Source organism: Apiospora marii (assembly GCF_038362585.1).
Source record: "Apiospora marii strain CBS 49790 chromosome Unknown utg000009l_segment0_segment0, whole genome shotgun sequence".
NCBI lineage: Eukaryota > Fungi > Ascomycota > Sordariomycetes > Amphisphaeriales > Apiosporaceae > Apiospora > Apiospora marii.
In genome coordinates this window covers 62338-82170 of record NW_027117381.1, presented here as the reverse complement: position 1 = coordinate 82170, position 19833 = coordinate 62338, and the positions used below count along the sequence as shown (strand labels likewise).

The window sequence follows — 19833 nt, the reverse complement described above, 5'->3', positions numbered from 1 at the left end:
GTTACTAACGTGAAATTGGTATAGAAAGAAGAAGACCGGGGACGAGGAGGCATGAGATGAGGTTGGTGGGAAACGGCGCGAGAGAAAAACACCACCACCATTCGCCCCCTCCTCCCCGAGGAAGAGATGTGCTGGAACCTCGCGTCTTGGGGCGCTCTCCGGAGCAGTATGGACCATCTGCCTGCTGGGCCCCCAGGCGATAGCTCGTCCCGGGATCGCCACCAAGGTACACACGCAGTCCGCTTGAGACAACTTCCTCTACCAATGGTGCTAATACAAAGATGCTATAGCGACTCGGCGAGACGAGACCGGTCTGGGTCGATGAGACAAGCTGGTAGGCAGGCGTGGTGTCGGTGGTGGTGGTGTTGGTTTGACGTCAAGTCGGTATAGCAAGAAGAAGGAGAAGGACGAGGCGGCCTGAGGGGGTGGCTGGTGGGCGGTGTGCCGGGTGAACCTGTGGAACCGACGACGCAACCTATATAATTAACAAACGAATGATCACGATTGGCCTCCACCGAGAGGACCACACCCACAATATATTGATTCTAAACTTGTGCCGTTCATGGTTATGCAGTGTTGAAAGGTGACTTCTTACTCTCGACTTAAATGTTGACATCGTAATGAGGAGCCAGACGCATCTAGTAAGGCAGTGTTATTATTACATTGTTATTCAACTTGTACATTGCTACAGTTCAAATGTCCTCATAGCGGTTATTCCAGTGGCAGTACCGGCTTTGATGGTAGCATCGGTCCGTGACACTTGGATTTTTTCACTATCATGACGGATTTGTTATCAACCCGGAGGAAGCTGAAGATTCTTTGTTTTAAACGTAGAGTGCATATAATATTCATCATCTCTGTCAAGTTCGGATGTTCATGTAAAACTTCAACGCTTCGAACCTGGTAAAGCTATGGTTATCAGCTCCTCATATCACAATCTCGGCAGACTTTGGTAACCCTAATCCCTGAAGAGACGTCGTCACAGATCCGAGTCCCAATTCGAGTCTATATCCGACAAAGACGACGAGTCGTTTTCTGAATCTCCAGACTCGTCGCCCTTCCGCCAGTAGCTTCGAATCGGACCGCTGTCGTCTATTTCGGCCAGAGACGGCCTCCGGACCTCGTGGTACGCAATGGCTTGAGCCAGCTGCCATGCCGTCTCCAGTATCAACTCCTGCTCCTCTCGGGATCTCCCTTGCTTCCCTGGCTCAATCAATCTCCATTGCCGCACCAGATCGTGCTGGATTGGGTCGATCAGGAACTCTATCTGTCTGTCCGCGGCGACATGCATGTCCTCTTCGTCGTCCTCCAGAGCCGGCTGCGGGTGCTGCTTGATAGGAGTACTCTGTTTGCCCGTGTTGGAGACTGCGTGGACTATGCCGTTGTCATTGCCATGGTCAATAATCGGGTCCGACAGACTGGGGTGCTTGTCGTGTCTGTACTTGTCCTCCAGTGTCTGGAAGAACAGTTCAGTAAATTCGTTCTCCGGGCCAAACATGGCCTTCTCGGCATCCGAAAGCCCGGACAGAGGCTGGATCTTGGCGTAGCGGTGGCCTTCGCAGTCGATGGAACACGCCTCCTTGTCGGGGGAATGGTTGCGAAACAGATCCCGGAGCCGGTTGTCCAGGTCCACGGCGGCATTGATGGACGAGGGCTGTCGATCCTCGGACCCGCTCGTCTTGCCGAACTCCTCGTCCAGCCGGCACATGGTGTTCACCAGCTCCCACCCGGGGATCTCCTCCTGGAGGAACCTCCGGCCTTTTTCGAGGAAGCTGTCCTCCCAGGCGTTGTATGCCTCCATCCGCTTCCCAACCCAGTCCCAGAGGGCGCGGTGGGCATTGAAAACCTCGAGGAACATGCGGTGTCCATGGTGCGCGATCGGCCGGAGAGCCTTGCGCGCGGGCACCGTGTCGCGCTCCATTCTTTGAAGCTGCTTGGTGATGGCCTCGTCGTTGATATGGATCAAGCATCCCGCACAGATCGAATTCCAGCAAACAGTGCAACGATACCAAGGGTAGTCACCCTTCAAGATGTAACGACATAGTGCGCATCGTCGCCAATCAGCTAGCAGAGCGACGCCCGTGTTCACAATCGCCGCCGCTGACAGGTCTTTGAGCAGGTAGAGGGCTTCCGACAGGCCTATTAGGTAGTCGTTTCTTTTCGTCTCCCAGGCGTACTCTTCTAGTCCTTTGTTGGACGGACGGAGATTTGTCTGGCGGAGGCGATCGACGGACTGGAGTACGAAATTCCGGGTGGTGGGCCAATGAATGCTGCGGGGATCGTATCTGCTGAGCTCGGGGCTCGCAATGCTGGACAGCAAGTGCAGGTTGGGGTTGTAGTCCCTGGCCAAGACCCCAAGTTGATCGCGTACTTCCTGGTCGGCGCCTGCCTCGACCAGGATGCTCTGGCATTCGTCAAACCCCCCAATAACGGCCCAGTGGAGGGCTGTGCGACCATAGGAGTCCTGGCAGTTGAGATCCGCCCCTTTCCGGCAGAGGTATCGGACGACCTCAATTCTCCCGCGAGACGCAGCCAGTATCAGCGCCGTATCGCCCAGTTCACTTTTGCTGTTGACATCGAGGTCCAGGGCGAGCATGTGCTCCAGCATGTGACCATGTCCAAACCAAGCGGCACCACATAGCGCATTCTGTCCATCATAGTCAAGGCCAGCCGCCAACTCCTTGTCCGAGCCGACAAATCGGCGCCAGAAGTCCAGGTTCCCACACCTGGCCGCTGCCACTGCGCAATTGTATTCGCGCCCACGCCGCCCAGCCACGTGACCAAGACCCCGTCCGACATAGAGGTCTACAACCTCGACTTGCTGATAGTTCAGGGCTAGCCAAAAAGGCGTTTTTCCACCCTGTGCTTCTGGATGCGGATCACAGCCACAGTCTAGTAACTCTCGTACGACGGCCTCATTGCCATATACTGCGGCATGATGGAGAGCTGTCCACCCGTCTTTATCTAAACCAGCAGTAGCCAGCGCCCCTCCTTCCCTGATGATGAGAAGTGCCGTGTTCGTCTTGTGGTCCATAATAGCTCGATGCAGAATGCTGCGCCCCTCTTCGCTGATGGCGTTGACGTCCACCCCGTCGGCTCTCATGAGACATGTCACGACAGAGTCATGATCACGGTCAGCTGCGCGGTGGAGAGCCGTTTCGCCTTTGTGATTGGGTCGGTTCACACCCTCGGGATCGAACTCGAGAAGGGCCTTGACGCATTCCACTTCGTTCTCCTCGGCCGCCAGGTGCAAAGGCCAGTTGCCGTCCGCGTCTCCCAGTTCCGCGTCCACGCTGCAGTGGGAAAGCAGGAACTCGGTCGCTTCGAGTTCGCCGCCCGAGACGGCGCGGTGCAGCGGCGTTTGGCCATCCTCATCCTTTTCGTAGTAGTCAATCCCTGGCACTTGGTCCGCCAACGACCGGATGAACTCGACATGCCCCCAGTAAGCTGCCATGTGGAGCGGGGTCCTGCCGTACTGATCTTTTGCCAGGGGCATGCCTCCGTTACTAAGAACCAGCGGTATCAAGTCGGCATTTCCGGACCGCGCAGCATATATCATCAGGGTTTCGTCGGGTAGTGGGAATTCAGGGAGAGTGTCTCGGCAGGCGGCAAATAAATATTCGCTGCAGTCAAAATCGCCCGCTGCGAGTGCGGTCCCCAGGAGGCTGCTCCCATAGTGGTTGATCATATGGACCCTCATGGGGGTCTCGAGGAGCAGCCTCGTGGATTGCATATCGCCTAGAGACGCCGCTAGGTGTGCTGGTATTCCTCCACGTTGGTTTGGGCTGTCCAAAAGCTGCATTGTTGTCGTCATTGACGGCCCCGGCGACCCTTCCTCGTCCTCGACGTCGTCAGAGTAAACAGGAGTGCGTTGGTCCGTCTTGGCATACTCATCACCATGCTCTAAGACCCATTGGAGCACGTCGACTCTCTTCGGCAATGGCGACCCTAGTATGTGGTGGAATATTGTCTCGTTGTTGGCGCTTTGCGCCGTCAGCTGGGCACCGCTCGACAGCAGGCTCTTCACCACGTCAAGATGACCGTTGGAGGCGGCAACGAGTAGCGGAGTGAGCCCGTTCGCATCTGGGTACTCTAGATCCGCTCCGTTTTTAAGGAGGATCTCGATCATGTCGTGTGCTCCAGAGAGTGCCGCCACCTGGAGACTTGCACGCATGGCAAAGGTTCCTCGAACGTCCTGGTCGCGCTCCAGGATCCTCGTGACCGGGCCCAGAAGGCTGTGTCGTATCGCATACGTCAGAGCGGTGTTCCCATTGGAGCTGTGGATGGTGACATCGGCGCCAAGGTTGAGAAGCTGGTGGACAATGTCAAGCCGTTTCATGTCGATCGCCATCATCAGGGCAGTCTCGCCGCGACTGTTCCGTGCATCGAGGTCCGCCCCGACATCGATCAATGATTGCACCGCATTGTCGGAACCACACTGTATTGCTTCCTGTAGAGGCGTTAGCCAACCTTGGCGAGGCATCCAACCGAATCGGTCGCCATCCAAGCCTTTCTTGACGAGCCCACTGATGATATCCGCCCAATCGTTCCGTGCTGCCAACCAAACGAGAGGAACTCTGGAAGGCAGTATGCTATCTGCCCCGGGAGCAGTTGATGCCAAATCACACCGGCTCAAAAGCCAGTCAGCCATGCCTTTGTGTCTCTGTTCAAAGGCCATGTCGATAGGAGTTTTTCCATTCTGAGGCTTCAGGTCCAGCTGCAGCTCGGCTGGGTCGTAGTATGGTATGAGCGCAGTGAGGCCAAAGAAAGATATCAAGTGGAGAGGCTGTATATCCGTCGGAACAGCACTGTAACCCTGAGCCGACATAACCCGCCCTAGCAAGTCCCGACGTTAGTATTATTTTTCTCGAAATGGAGGTGACTAGGCTAGTAAGTTGAATCAACGACAAGACATTACCACTGGAATAACAAGGATATAGATGAAACCCGAAAGTTGCTTACCCCATAGGCGAGTGAGATGATTTTCATTTAGAAACCCTTTTGCCAACGCCATGATCTTGTCTTTCTCGTCTCCAGTCACCTTTGCAACGTGTCTGCCCCAAGACTCAACTGAGTAAGCGAGTAAGGGATAGTCATTGAGCAAGTCCAGAATGTCCTCTTTTTCCTGGATGCTTTGTTGTTTAAACGTGCTAAACATTAGGTAGGTGAGGCAAGACTCTGCCAGCATAGCATGGGACTTCAATTGAAGTTCCCAATACTCAGCAAAGGGGCCGGAGAGCGTGGGTGGCGGAAGTGTAAGGTACTCCTTGAGAGAGACATGGAGAAGGCTGTACCGGCCGTTCCGGAACAAAACCAGGTCTGCACAGTCCTGCACGAGCGACTGGTCGTCGATCCTGTCATCAGGCCCGATGTCCGGCATTTCCTCTTCGATACTCAGCGCTTCCAACAACTCGAGCTTGGTCAATGGCCTCTCCGAGTTCGCAATCCAGAGTAGGGTTCTCAGAGCTAGCGACTTCACAGACTCTTCTTGGGCCATGACACGATGGAGCGCAGCCCGATACGGGCCATCAAGGCCTTTCGGCATGTCTTTTGCTGCCTGTTTTCTTTTGTTGTCTGTCCTCTGACTTTTGATCGAGTTTATCGCCAGTTTGACCCAGAGAAACATGCCACCGGCCTTTCCCGACAACGTGCTCTGGATGTCTTCAAGATTGATCGCATTCGACGTGATTTTCTTTGTGTGCTCGGCGATGAAGAGCTCAATGTCGTCCTGGTTTGCTCCGTCATCCACTTCGATAGACGCAGCTCCTTCAAGCACGTCTTCGATCACGGAGTAGCCAGGACGGCTGAAGATGACGACACTGGCCGGGTTGTTTGATCTATCCGTGGACGCGAGGGAAGAGATGAATGCACAAAGGTTCTTGAACTCGGACTCTTCGAACCCGTTGCACTCGTCCAGTCCGTCGACCACGATGAAGGCTCGAGCGAGCTTGGCCACGACCAATCTAATGCCTTCCCTAACATCGTCTATCGGAGGATTGCTTGACTGGTTATCGCGATAGAGATTTCGGAGAAGGGTCACGTCCTGGTCCATCGGCAGGAAGCTATAGAGCTGTTTCAGCATCGAGGAAAGGATCGCCGCGGCGCCACTCCTGGCTTCCGGCGTGGTGTCCAGGTCCTTTCGCCCGGAGGCTTCGCTCATGTTAGCACCACAATACACGTAGGCCACGGCGTACTTCCGTTGGTTTTCCGGATTTGCGGGGTTGGCGTTCTGCTCACGGCCCCATTGGCCCTCCATCTTTGCGAGGTTGGTGTTTTGTTCGCGGCACCAGAGACCGATGTCTCTGATTAGCGTCGCAGCAAGATGCGATTTCCCCGAGCCGGCCTTGCCGTGCAGGTACAAAAGGTTTGGTCGAGACCGGAACTTCCAGCCTCTAAAGCTCTCATGCTCGAGAAGCCATTGCGCTGTTCCGGCCAGGGTGTTTTCCAGCTTTTCGTCCTGCACTTTTTGGAAGTCGGTGGGAGATAACCAGCTCAGGATGTGTCTGCGGGACTCCTCTTGTTCTTTGACGAGCGCCCTGTTCCTGCGCTCTTCCTCCTCGGTACGATGGTGCCTGGCGTCTTCGTGGAGGCGGGCTTGCATCTTGAAGTCCAGCAGCACCATCTCCTGGAGATGTGTGGACATTTCACCCAATACCAAGACGGCCGTCCTGTCGAAGACTTTCAAGTGAGTTGCCAAACTCTTTTCCAGGTCCCCAAACTCTACCTCGAAAGACTTGAACTGTGACTTGAAGAAAGAAACACCAGTCATCCTAGGCTTTCCCTTGCTGTCGACAAAAGGCTTGGACGCTCGCACGCAAAACTGAAGGATGACGCCGTAGACATCCGCCAGCGCGAGCTGCATCTCCTCGGTCTCGGGGAATTTCTTCTTAAACTGATCCAGGATGCTCAAGTGCTTGCACACCCTGACGAGGAAAGCAAGAACGGCTTCTTGGTAGTCCACATACCGCTTACTCATGGAGAGCACGTAGGTCACGCCGCCAAGAATCATACCTGCGGGAGGATAGATGGAGTTCAGGACATCGGCAAAGGGCCGAATCATATCAACAAGCTGCACCAAGGGCGCGATCCATTGTCCGACCTTGAGAGTGTGGCTGTCTTCCAGCTTATCGCTGATGAAGCCCCCCACGGTGTCCACGTACGACTGGAAGCCAGTCTCGGGTAGTTCACGCAAGAACCGCTGCCGCTGCTCCACGCTCAACGACTCGGTCTCATTGCGCCATCGTGCAATGACGGAAGCAGGTCTGCAGCGCAGTCAGACAACCAGAAGGGAAGGACTCTCGAGTTGAGGTGGACTGGGTACTCGCTGGAGGACTCACATAGCAGCCGTGGTGCCGCCTGCAGATGACGGCGCGCCCAACGTATAGTTGTTACTGGAACTATCATAATCATCGAATGGATTATTACCCTGAGCGATGGGTGAGCCTTGGAGCTCGGGATGGCCCCACAAGCTGACTGCCCCATCATTTCGGCGCGGGGCAGCACTGAATGATGAGGTCGGGACTCTCGTAAGAGCTTGGTGGCTCATGACGATGACACAGGTGTATAGAGAAAAGTAAGGACAACACCAAAAATACCAGTAATGCGGATGCACATATATGCGACGTTGGAGATTTGAACAGATTTCGGGGTTTTCGACGAGGCATCAGGCCTCGAGGCCTGGCCGCCGAGCGGGGGTATTGACGAATAGCATCTCACCTGCATACACCCCGGGAAGCAGTAAGCAGTGGCGACAGCTGACAACACCAAGATTGTACTGGATATGACATTGGAACATAGAAGTATTCCGAAGCATGGGCATTCCGGTCCATGCGTGTAGAGCAGCAACAACAAACATCAATTGAGAAGCAACCAGACATCAGACTTCGGAATACTGAGATGCCTAGATCAAAATAGGTTCAAAAAGCACTTAAGGCAAAGGGATAGCCATTGACAGCAATCCACATGCATGACCAACTTATTGAGCAGACTTGGGCCGATATCGCCGGTCAGTGGTTGGATGAGTGTTCGTATAATATTATCTTTGAAAAGAGAAAAGGAAGAAAAATTAGAATGTTATGTTCCATTTTGACATGAGCTCTACATGTCATTGATTAAGTACCTACGGAACCCCACGAACATGCTGTCCGTCTGTTTTAGCGGCTCTAGGCGGGAAAGGACATCAATCAATTGCCTTTACAAGACCCCAGTGCAGTAGGAACATCAACAAGACACCGGACTACATGGTAACTAAACAGCCGAGCCTCTCCCGACAGCTGGCAATAGATATGATAATGGTACAAGAAGTAATCGGGCAATTATTACACTCGCGTAATTAAGTACTTTATACCTCGATTGTTTATTACTACTGATTATTCCAGTTGAGTGCTTTAAGGATAGGTAGGCAATTGGCTTGGTTATTCCGGTATCAGTGCGCCAAAGAATAGTGCGATCAACGTAACCCTCCAGTGCATCTTCTGGCAAACATTACTCTAGAGTCACCCGACAGGACCAGTTGACAGAACTTCATCGCTTTGGAAAGTCTCCATTGGGTAAACTTTCAAACCGATACCAATGCATAAGGTACAATGCATTCCAACAAGCTCCAGATAACGAGCCTCAGAGCCTTTTTGTTGCTAAGAAGCACAGTTGCCTCTTGGTAATGACTTCCACTAGCGGTCGAGTCCAGCTAAATTTACCAGCAGCAAGCAGTAGATATTATGTAAGAGATGCGCATAAGAAAACACCGTATTGTGCGATTCCCAATCTATCCCCATTTTTTCCCTGCTCACCTCATTCGGTTTCGATGTGGCCAAGATACCCGCCACATAGATGCAGTGGTGCATGTGTTGCCGAATGAGCGCTGGAAAGGGGGATCCATTTGCCGCTTGGGAAATCTCTGGGACAAATTTGACGCTGGCGGCTCGGCACTGGAGCCAGCAGCCTCGGCGGCAAGACGCGACACGAAGCAGAACCAGAGACCAGATGAAGAAGAAGAGTAGACGTTGGACGTGGGATGGACAAAAAACGGGGGGCCGAGACTTGACTTTTTAATTTGGTCTCAGGTTGAAGCAGATGATGGCCATTTGCTTCGTCTTGTCGTTTCTGGGCGCGACTCGGAAGCCCGTATTCAGTCGCCGCATCCCTGCTCGCGCAGCGCCAGCCAAGGCCCCGACGGGGAAGACAAGACGCTGCCCAGAGCGCGCCCAGAGTGCATGATCACCACACCTCATCCAAGCGAGAGCACCCAAGGTTGCTAGCTGCCAACTATTACTTTGCTGCTACCACTTGTCAATTGTCTGCCTACCCATGGCTCATTGATCAATCGAAGTTCGCCCCCCTCCTACTGCCTTCCCCTGGAATTGGGCTGGCTGGGCAAACAGGCGCAGCCGCCTCTTAGCTGCGCTTGGCCTTATTTCATGCGCGCCCAGGATGGCCGACACACCGGCACGCATCCAGCTTGGCGACGTCTTGGAACGTCTTGGTATTCTCTTGGGATACTCTCTCGTAAACAATGGGATCAAAAGGAAAAAGAAGGGGGTTTTGGAGGTCTCCTGCCAAGCGTCAAGCGGCATGCCACGTTCCCATTTGAACCCGACGAGTTTCCTTCTTTTTTGTTGTTCCCGATGTGCTTTCCTTGATTCCTTTACATTTTTCTTCTGAGAGGCAAATCCGCGTAGCAGATCAGAAGGGCAATATTGGCCAAACAACTTTTCAAGTCACTCTTTTAGAACCTTTACTTACCTCTTTTTAACTGAAAAGCTCTGGTTTCCTGCTTGTGTCGCCCTCGCTACCTTGAATCAATCAATATCTAATCACCACTACTCGTTTCATCCAGAGCACCTCCAGTCACCATGCGTGTAAGTCCATGTCACCACCGCAAAGAGAAGAGAACCGTACTAATAGCCTCGACTGTGTAGTTGTCAACGGCCCTCGCCGCCCTCGGCGCGACGGCCGCCGCGGCGCTGCCCCAGATCGAGATCAAGGGCAACCAGTTCTACTTCACCGGCAACGGCAGCGAGTTCAAGATCCGCGGGCTGGCGTACCAGCCGGGCGGCCAGTCGGCCTTCAAGAGCGACGGCGCCGACCGGTTCGACCCGCTGTCGCGGCCGGACCAGTGCCGCCGCGACGCCGCCGTGATCCAGTCGCTGGGCGCCAACGTGATCCGCGTCTACAACCTGCACGCGGACCTGAACCACGACGAGTGCGTCACCGTCTTCAACAACGCGGGCATCTACCTCATGATCGACGTCAACTCGCCCGTCGTCAACACGCACATCAACAAGGAGAACGCCAAGAGCACCTACCACCACGGCTACCTCGAGAACATCTTCAAGGTCGTCGAGGCCTTCAAGGGCTACAGCAACGTCATGGCCTTCTTCGCCGGCAACGAGGTCATCGACGACAAGAAGCAGGCCCGCGAGAACCCCCCCTACATCCGCGCCGTCACCCGCGACCTCAAGCAGTACATCAAGAAGCACGCCGACCGCTTCATCGCCGTCGGCTATGCTGCTACTGACACCCGCTCCGCCTCGGGCGCCGGCAAGGACTCGGTCGTCGACCTCTGGAACTATTTGGGGTGCAGCATCGAGGACGAAGAAGGCGACATGTCGCGCGCCGACTTCTTCGCCGTCAACATCTACTCGTGGTGCGGCGACGCCACCTTCCAGGAGAGCGGCTACCCGGAGCTGGTCAAGGACTTCGCCGAGACCTCGCTGCCCATCTTCTGGTCCGAGCACGGCTGCAACGAGCCCGTCGGCTCCCCGCGCCCCTTCAACGAGATCGCCGCCATGTACGGCCGCGACGACATGGTCAAGACCTTTGCCGGCGGCATCGTCTTCGAGTACACGCAGGAGTCCAACAAGTTCGGCCTCGTCAAGATGAGCAACAGCAAGGACACCGAGAAGAGCAACGTCGAGCTCATGAAGGACTTTGACAACCTCAGCAGGCAGTACGACGGCGTCGACTGGAACAAGATCAAGAACATCAAGGCCGACAACATCAAGGTCGTCCCGCCGCCCAAGTGCAGCTCCGACATGATCCTCGGCAAGCCCAACTTCGCCAGCGACTTCAGCGCCATCCCCTCCCTGCCCAGCCAGGCCCAGGGCTTCATGGACGACGGCGTCAGCCTCGACAACAAGGGCAAGCTGCTCGACTCCATGGACTACAAGTTCTCCCAGAACATCATGGACTCCAACGGCAAGCAGGTCACCGCCCAGTTCGCCCTCGTCGAGATGCCCGACGCCAAGGTCAACGACGCCCCCTCCAACAAGGACGGCAGCAGCGGCAGCGGCAAGGACGGCGAGAGCGCTGCTTCGTCTGTCGCCCTGAGCGCCGTCGCCGTCGTCGCCCCCGCCGTGGCGGTTTTCGTCGCCATGCTGTAAGAAGCCAAAAGTTGGTCAATGGCCTTGTGTATTTTTCTCCCAGTTTCTGTTTTCCATAGCCGGCATGTCTCGATAATGCGAAGGAGGCACCCTGCATCTTGTAAGCGACTCAAAACAGGCCTAGACAATTGAATTGTTCCCAGACCAAAGATGTGATGACAGAGCCCGATGATCCAATGGCGTGACTTAAGATTGACTGTTATACGAGTGGCATAAACAGCGCTGTCGTATTCCCAGCCCATGCATGCATAGGAAGATTATCCCATCAAGGCTAAGGAACTGGAAACATGAACATCACAGACAATTCAAGCCGGACAATGCAACAACCAGAATCAGGCTCAAGTCTCTCAAATGCAACCAATTCGATCAAATTATACACTCTCTAGCTAGTATGATTGAAGCACGCCAGAAACTCCCTTTGTCCGTTCGACCCATCCATTCTTACATACAAGCGTGGCCCAGACTCGGACAGGACAAACCTGCCAACAGTAATCGCCGTACGCCTTGCAACAGCCAATAAATCTCTAGTATAGCGAAACGCAGACCCGAAGGGGCAGACCCTGATTCGGTCTGCCGTCCCATCAAATATCATCTGTAACGCCCATCATGTCTTGTGCGAACATTGAAAACATCCCCGACCACAACTCAACCATACTCCCAGCATCTGTACACGCATTCATTCAAACCGTACTCACAGCGCCTCAATCGCCCTCATCAGAACCTCCAAGCCCCGGTTGTTGACGTCTGCCATCTTGTTCTCATCCAACACCGCCGACACGTCGCTCAGCAGACCCAATGGAATGTAACAGCCCTCGCGCGCCTTCTCGAGGCTCTCCTTGAGCCGCGACGTGTGTTCCCACTCCCGGGCCGCCTCCTCGGCGCGCGTAATGACGCTCTCCTTGATGCCGCACATGGCCGCGCAGTGCATGCCGAAGCTGCCCTCGGCCACGCCGTCCTCGAGCTTGTACAGGAACGTGATGAGGCGTCGCGCCTCGTCCACGTCGATCTGCATGCGCTTGGCCCGGATCTCGGGGTGCGACTCGAACTCGGTTGCCAGGGAGTGGTAGTGCGTCGCAAAGAACCCAATGCAACCGATGTGGCTGGCGACATGGTGGAGCACGGCCTGCGCGACCGCCACACCGTCGTAGCTAGACGTGCCACGGCCAAGCTCGTCGAGAATGACAAGGGAGCGGGGCGTGGCCTCGGACAGGATCTTCTTGGTCTCGGACAGCTCGACGAAGAAGGTCGACTGGGCCGCAAAGATGTTGTCGTTGGCGCCGAGTCGCGACATGATGCGGTCGCAGGGGGTCAGGCGCGCTCGGGTGGCGGGGATGTAGTGGCCGATCTGGGCCAGGATGACGGCAACGCACGACATGCGCAGAATGGTGGATTTACCCGCCGCGTTGGCGCCCGTCAGCAGGTTGATCTTGGCCGAGTCGCCGCCCAGGTCGATGTTGTTGGGGATGAAGTCGTCCACCGTGTTGAGCATGCAGGGGTGGCGCAGCTCTTCAAATTCGACCACGCTGCGCTCCTCGTCCACAAACAGCGGCCGGCAGCTGGGCTCGCCAAGCGAGGCCGACGACTTGGCCAGGCTGACCAGGCAGTCGAGCTGCGACACGATGCGGATGGCGGCCAGCCAAGTGGCGTTGTCGACGTCGAACTTCTGGAACAGGCGGGTGGCCACCTCCTTGAGGAGCTGCGAGTGCGTCTCCTCGGCTTCTTGCAGCTCGCGCACAAGGCTGGTCAGCTCCTTGAAGTAGTAGCGCTTGACGGCGTTCGTGGCCGACATCTGCTGCCAGTCCTTGGGTACCTTGATCGACTTGGGGACCTCGATCTGGTAGACCTCCTTGCCCACGTCGGTGAACTTGAGGTTCTTGGCCTTGAGCTCCGTCTTCTTCTTCTCCAGCAGCCGCTGCAGGTCCTTCTTGAGCCCGACAATGGTGGCCGCGTTGGCGTCAAAGTCCTCCTCGATGCCCTCGGCCGGGATCAGCAGCTTCTCCTCGCGGGCCTTCTTGCGGTCAAAGGCCGTTTTCCAGAAGGCCAGGGGTTCGCTGAGGTCGGGCATGGACGAGATGAGACGGTTCACGAGCGTGTTGCCGCTGCCAGAGTTGGCCAGCAGGGTCATGGCGTACTCGATCTGTTCGAACCCGTCGAGGACGCGCACAAAGTCCTCCGGCCGGCACGCTCCAGCATGGATCCGGGAAATCAGTCTCTCCAGATCAGGCATCTTAGTCATCTCGGAAGAGAACTGTTCTCGGATCTCGGTGTTGCTGTTGAGCATCTCCACGGCGTCCAGTCGCTCGTTGATCTTCTCAATGTTGCACAGCGGGTGGCAGACCCACTGGCGGAACAGGCGCTTGCCGAACGGCGTGATGCACCGGTTCAGCAGGCTGAAGAGGGTGCCCTCGCTGCTGCCGTTGGCCGAGTTGTTGAAGATTTCCAGGTTGATCAACGTCTGGCCGTCCAGGATGAGCGTGCCATTCTTGTGGATGGGGTTGTACCAGCTGAAGTTGCCCTGCGACAAGAGGTTGCGCTCAATCTTGAGCACCCGCAGATACTGCACCAGCGCGCCCAGGGCCGACATGAGCAGGTCCTTGTCCTTGGCCTCGGCCAGCGTCGCCGGCCACTCCTCCTTGGTGTCGTCTTCGCCGGCCTTGAAGTACTCGTTGCAGTCGAGCTCGCGGCGGGTCAGGTCTGCGCCCCAGAACTCGGCACCCGACTTGAAGTAGTTCCAGATGGTGGTGGGCGCCGTGGCGTTCTTGAGAATGCGCAGGGCTTTGGTGGAGAGGTGGGACTTCTCGAGCAGCAGCTCGCGGGGGTTCGTCTGCGCCACAAACGTCTCGAACTTGGTCAGGTCCACATCGTCGTCGAACTCGGAGACGAAGAACTGGCCGGTGGCCGCGTCGACAAAGGCGATGCCAAAGGCGGGGTGGCCGTCGACGGTGGATTCCTTGATGGCGGCGCAGTAGGTCGCCATGTCGTCCTGGAGCATGGCGCCGTCGACCAGGGTGCCGCCCGTCAGGATGCAGGCCAGCTCGCGGCGGATGATCTTGTCCTCCTTCTTGGCCTTGCCGCCGTCGCGCTCGCGCATCTCCTTGCCGAGGGCGCTCTCCATCTGGTCGACGCGGGCGACCTTGTAGCCCTTGGCGATGAATTGGTTGGTCCATATGTCCAGCGAGCTCTCGGGCACGCCCACCATGCGCATGTTGACGCGGTCGGTGAGCTTGAGGTCGAACAGCTGGTGCCCAATGGTTGCGTCATTCTCGTACAGCTCGTAGAACTTGCCCTTCTTGAAGAAGACGACCGTGTCCCACAGCTTCTGCTTGATCTCCCAGTACTGCCTCTCGAAAGGCGAGAATTTGGCCCACGCACCCGGGGGTACGTAGACGGTGGAGGGGTCGTAGTCGGGGTGGCCCATGGGGTTGCGGTTGATGTCGGCCATCTTGGCCAGCCAGGTGTACCGCTGCTCGGGCTCTCGGGTGTGGGCCTTACCGCGGGCGTGGGCAGCCTGTGCGGCAGGGTTGCTGGCCTCGCGCAGCTGGACGGGGGTGACGGTGTCAGGATCGTATTTCCATTGCTGGGCCGTCGACGTCGAAGGCAGTTCCTCCATGGGCTCCTCGTCCAGGTCGTCTTCGGGTTCTTGGTGCGAGGGCGGAGACGAGACTTGCGAGCGTTTGCGTGCCGCTTGGGGCTTGGACTGGGGTCGCTTTCTCTTCTTCGACGGGGCGTCGGAATCGTCCGAGACGACAAAGTCGTCCATGTCCACTGCAAACAACCGATGTCAGTAGACCGCCTCCGTAGGCAAGGAAGATGTGTGCAAACTTACCATCGTCGTAGTCCTCCTGCGGCTCCTCGTTGTTCTCTTCGTAGTCCTCTTCGTCCTCGTCCTTGACAACGGGTCGCGATGCGGTGCGGCGAGAGCGCGTGGCTTTCCTGGAGACTACGACGTCCTCGTCTTCGTCGGATTCGGCATAGCTCACCTGCTTCTTGGCCTAAAAATGGGAAATCCGTACGTTAGTCGTCAACGCTTTGTAGGGTAGGCAGACCCAGATAATTCAAAATGACTTACCCGACGAGAAGGGCTGCTGGCCAAGGCCATCTTGGAGAGATCTTGGAACACCTTGGGGGTGGCCTCGGAGTGGTTCTCTTGGGAGCTCGAGGGTTCGAGGGCGTCGCTGCTCGGGACGGGCGTGATGTTGGCGGCGGGCTTCTTCTTGGTGCGCAGGGAATTGGACTTGGTGCTGCTTTCCTTCAAGCAGGGCGAAGAGTTGGCTTCTTTGGGAGGAGAGGATTTCGTGGACGGGCCGGGCCCACTGGTGGCATTCTGGGCGGGTTTGGAGAAGAATCCCAAGATGCTCTTCTGTTTGCCGCCGGTGGACGACATGGAGCTCGTCTTCTTGGACAGCGACGGCGTCTTGGGAAGCGATTTCTCCCCCATTTTGATGGCGGTTCCCCGAGGGATTGGACAACAGCAACACAAAAAACAAATGCTCCTCTAAAAACAGACCGGACAATTGACCTCCCGCAGTTTCTGAGTATTGGACAGCGAGATACTCAAAACAGGTCAATGTCAGGAAAAATGTAGAAATCAGTCAGGTTGCGGAGGGTGGAAGGGCAACGACAATTGCCATTGTCAAGGCTCTTTACGCGGTCAGGGAAGGCGCGTCCGCTGCACCTAAATTGCTTTTTGGTGCACGCGTTCCCCTGTAAATTGGGTACGTCGGTACGAGATACGCGACGCGGACGCACGGTAGTTGAGATACAAGCCCCACTATAGACACCCCAAGCGAGTTTCATAGGCTATAGGGAACACTTCCCCGCCAAAAGCACTGGAGCTTAGGTGGGGTGGGCAACAGCAAAAGTCGGGGTGCTCAACTCAGTGCTTCGGTCGGATTAATAATCTACACATCAAGATCCTCATTGCGCATCTCGACTGATCTAACTCAGCAGCATCTATACTTAATTAGAATATCAACAAGTACGTCTGTTGAAAAATGACCATAAGTATTATTCTATTAGATTAGACCGGTGATTATTCCGGGGGCTACCCCAAGTTGAGATAACCTGATCTTCCAATCTCTGTATCAGTACTCTCTCCTAAGGGACTGTCCCATCTCTGAACCAACCTTCCCTAGACACCCATATAGAAATGGACAGCCGGATTGCATACCTGGTGGTCTCACGAGGCAGTCGGCGATACTTGGGTTGCAATCTCCCAACAGTCAAGGTGCTCGGGTGGCATCCTTGGTCCGACTTCCGAGTCCATTGCCAACCTTCAGCTGTCCTGGCTCCAACCGTTCAGTTGCCTGTCGATATTCCCAGGCTTGCTTGGCAATAATACCTGGCCTCGACGCCAATGGAAACGACATGTTATCCTCACATGGCACAGTCTAGAGTCGATCCCCCGCCTGTTCTTGGTGATCCAGTGTCTTAGGACGTGTCTTGGGACTAGTGCACAGGCTATCTCGAGGCTGCTGGAGTGTTGTACGTGGTCACTAGAAACTTATATCGCTGGCAATCCTTCCAGATCCCAACTCCTACATGAGGGTGTTGACGCGTAGCAAAATGCGACGGCTCTAATTTTGAAGACTATGTATGTTGATGTATTGTGATTGCGTCAGCCGATACGATTACCGACAAGACCAACGTGAGTGTATTTTCTTTCTTCTCTCTTATTTTCGCAACATACCAAAGCTCCCCGGCAGAGACAAAAGAGTCAAAAAGAGCAGGTTACCTCAAAAATAATGGACTCAAGACAGCAAAACGTGCTTGAGGCTGACCCCTTTTCCAGCATTTTCAACGATTTATCGAGCAAAATATCACTTCAATCTATTTCTGCATTGCTCCGTTCCACCACTGAGTCGTTTGAGATTGATGGTGGGCGTCGGAAGATCGATAGCGTGAACCAAGGACTGTACAAACTTTGACCAGTAAGACTATCAACAGCGGTGTCGAATACAGATGAGCAAGATAGGGAGTTACTACAAATTTCTTAGCAGTGGAATAGAGCTTCTGAACTTCTTTTCTCTTCCTGGCAACAGTTTCACGTTTCGTTGCTGCTGCCCGCCTAACCCTTCTAGATACGAGAACGAGCAAATCTCCCCCATACTTACTATAGAGAGTCCATGGAAGTTTGCAAGGACTTCTCTCAGCTGCCACCGGAGCTACGGCTCCTCATCTGGGAGCACGCGCTCCAGAACGAAAGCCAAGGGCCGGCTAGTCCTGCTCCAGCGGACTTCCCGCCGTGTTCTGCCCTTCCGGTACCTCGCCAGCCCCCCTGCTTCCTGTGAACGTGGAAGCGCGCACCGTCGCCCTGGAGTTCTACGACATCCGGCTGCCCGTCCGGCCAGCTCTTCTAGCGGACTCGTAAGGCGTCCAAACTTAGCGTGCGTGGTTCGTCGACAATTGGTGGGAACATGAACTCACCTGGTATTGGGACGACTTTGGCGGAGAGATCGAAGATATCATCGACGATTCGTTCCAACAAAACCCAAAGCCAGGCGGGGATGATGGGGCCCACAAAGGCGGCGTGGTGTACCTCAGTAGCCGCGGCGACCGCTTGGTCGAGTCGTGCGACCTCTGGATCGACATGGGGACCATCTGCCCAGGGGGGCACCCGACGTACGACAACTACCGATGCCTCGACATCTGCAAAGCCCACATCATGCAGGACGTCTCGCCCGACTTCACTGGCATTTCCTTTGCTCAGCCTCGTCCCGAGATCCACTCCCCAAGGACTTATCTTTCAAACCCCATCGCCCCCGACGTGCTAGACCGGCTTCGCATCGGAGTGACCTTGACAAGCCCGTCCCTTGGTGCAATACACAACGTCAGGTGGATATCCCCGCTCCTCTATAATTCCTGTAGGCAAGGACTGGCTGGGTTCCTGCAGGCCGCTCTGCCGCACGTGGAGGGGTTATCAGGGTTCTTTCGAGAGCTGGTTCTGCAGGGACGGGGCGATTACACCATCCTGACAGGGGAAGCAGATTAAGAGTACGCGGAACAGCCTTCCTAGCACAACGAAGCCGAGACGCGCAGAGAGCCATCTTCACGAAGGGCTATTTCACCCTGTAATACAATCATACCCGGCAACTTCGTGTCTGTTGAATAGATGACCTCACAATATACTACCAGCTCCGATCGGGACATGTCTATTCCCATGGTTATACCACTGCCTAGCTGTGAACCCTACATGCTATAGCCATTACGAAAAGACAGTTGAGTACCTAGTATGCCACGTGAAGTTAATTTGCTATTGACGATCCTATCATCAGCACCACCACCCAAATCGCCACCCACACTAGCCTTTCCCATCACTTCGCACCCACGATGGCCACCCAAAAACCCCATCCCATCACATCCACCAAACCTCCCCCTCCCCCCTCCCCTCGCGCAGATCCCCCAAGTGCCCCTCCAGCAACTTCCGCAGCCGCCCCGCCACGTCCTCCGCCGAGGGCGGCCCCTGGGCGATGGCCGCCCGGTCCTCGGCCCCGGGCTTCATGATGGCGGGGCGGACCCAGGGCACCGACTTGGCGCCCTCGACGCCCTCGTAGACGGAGGAAAAGTCGTCTTGCGTGAAGCCGCCGCCCATCAGGACGACGCGCGGCCTCTTCTCCGCGGGGGACACAGACCAAGGGGACAGCCGCTCGGCGAGGGCGGTGCGGGCGGCGTCTAGGGAGGAGCAGACCTCGACGACTTGGCGAAGGATGGTCAGAATGGGCAATGAGGTAGGCAGGTGCGTGTAGTCGCTCAAACATGGAGGATGATTGACAATGATCACTCGGAGAGAAGACTTAGGGTCAAATGGCTACTCACTCTCGAATTCCGGTTTCATAATCTCCGTCGTCGCCTGGATGTGCCCCGGGATCTTGCCACAGAGTAAGACGGGGATGGGCGCGTTGGATGCCATGGTAACGTGTTTGTCGTTTTCAATCAAAACACACGAATTGAACTCAAAGATCTGAACTCAAAGATCCGGAATTCAACAGAGAAGGAGTAAAAGAAGACTTCACTGAGCTGTGTAGGTATTTATGGCCTCTAGGCTATCTCTCCCCCGACTCCGGTAGATCCAGCCATGGCTGCACCCATGCAGGTAGCCTATTGGCGGTGCTTGACTGGTACCACGCCACTCGTCACTTGTTGCTTCTTGCTTGCTAGCGGGCGCCGGATTCGCCCGGGTCTTGGCTTCGATGGGCTGTCTTCAATCCGGCTTATGAGGCCCTGATTGGCCAGCTCGTCAGGCCTGTCTTTTCGGAACCGAGCTGTCGACGAGAAAGGAAAGATTGCCATGTAAGCAAGGGGCAACAATGCGACGGAGGTCCGAGAGGGACAGCAAGTCAAAACAGTCAACTGATGCAAAATTGGTCAGCAATTGGAATCTGACGAGCTTGTTGCGACTGTTCCAGTTATTCCAGCTGAAACTATGACATGCAAGAGCATTCTAAAGCGTTGA

The 19833-nt window shown here is 55.6% G+C and overlaps 4 protein-coding genes across 4 annotated transcripts; 1 reads left to right on the top strand and 3 right to left on the bottom strand.

The window, feature by feature from the left end:
• Positions 1-979: 979 nt before the first annotated feature.
• On the bottom strand, positions 980-7546 carry PG985_011501 (uncharacterized protein; the record flags this gene model as incomplete). Its single annotated transcript, XM_066831268.1, has 3 exons — positions 980-4836; positions 4963-7262; positions 7338-7546. 3 exons carry the CDS (start codon positions 7544-7546, stop codon positions 980-982), a joined length of 6366 nt encoding a protein of 2121 aa, XP_066679318.1.
• A 2305-nt stretch (positions 7547-9851) lies between these two features.
• On the top strand, positions 9852-11381 carry PG985_011500 ((Trans)glycosidase; the record flags this gene model as incomplete). Its single annotated transcript, XM_066831267.1, has 2 exons — positions 9852-9857; positions 9918-11381. The coding sequence occupies 2 exons, from the start codon at positions 9852-9854 to the stop codon at positions 11379-11381; spliced, it is 1470 nt and encodes a 489-aa protein (XP_066679317.1).
• Positions 11382-12072: 691 nt separating this feature from the next.
• PG985_011499 (MSH6 protein) lies at positions 12073-15819 on the bottom strand (the record flags this gene model as incomplete). The annotated part of the gene is made up of 3 exons (XM_066831266.1): positions 12073-15146; positions 15208-15373; positions 15451-15819. The coding sequence occupies 3 exons, from the start codon at positions 15817-15819 to the stop codon at positions 12073-12075; spliced, it is 3609 nt and encodes a 1202-aa protein (XP_066679316.1).
• Positions 15820-18735: 2916 nt separating this feature from the next.
• Positions 18736-19290, bottom strand: PG985_011498 (uncharacterized protein; the record flags this gene model as incomplete). Its single annotated transcript, XM_066831265.1, has 2 exons — positions 18736-19076; positions 19197-19290. 2 exons carry the CDS (start codon positions 19288-19290, stop codon positions 18736-18738), a joined length of 435 nt encoding a protein of 144 aa, XP_066679315.1.
• Between the last annotated feature and the right edge of the window lie 543 nt (positions 19291-19833).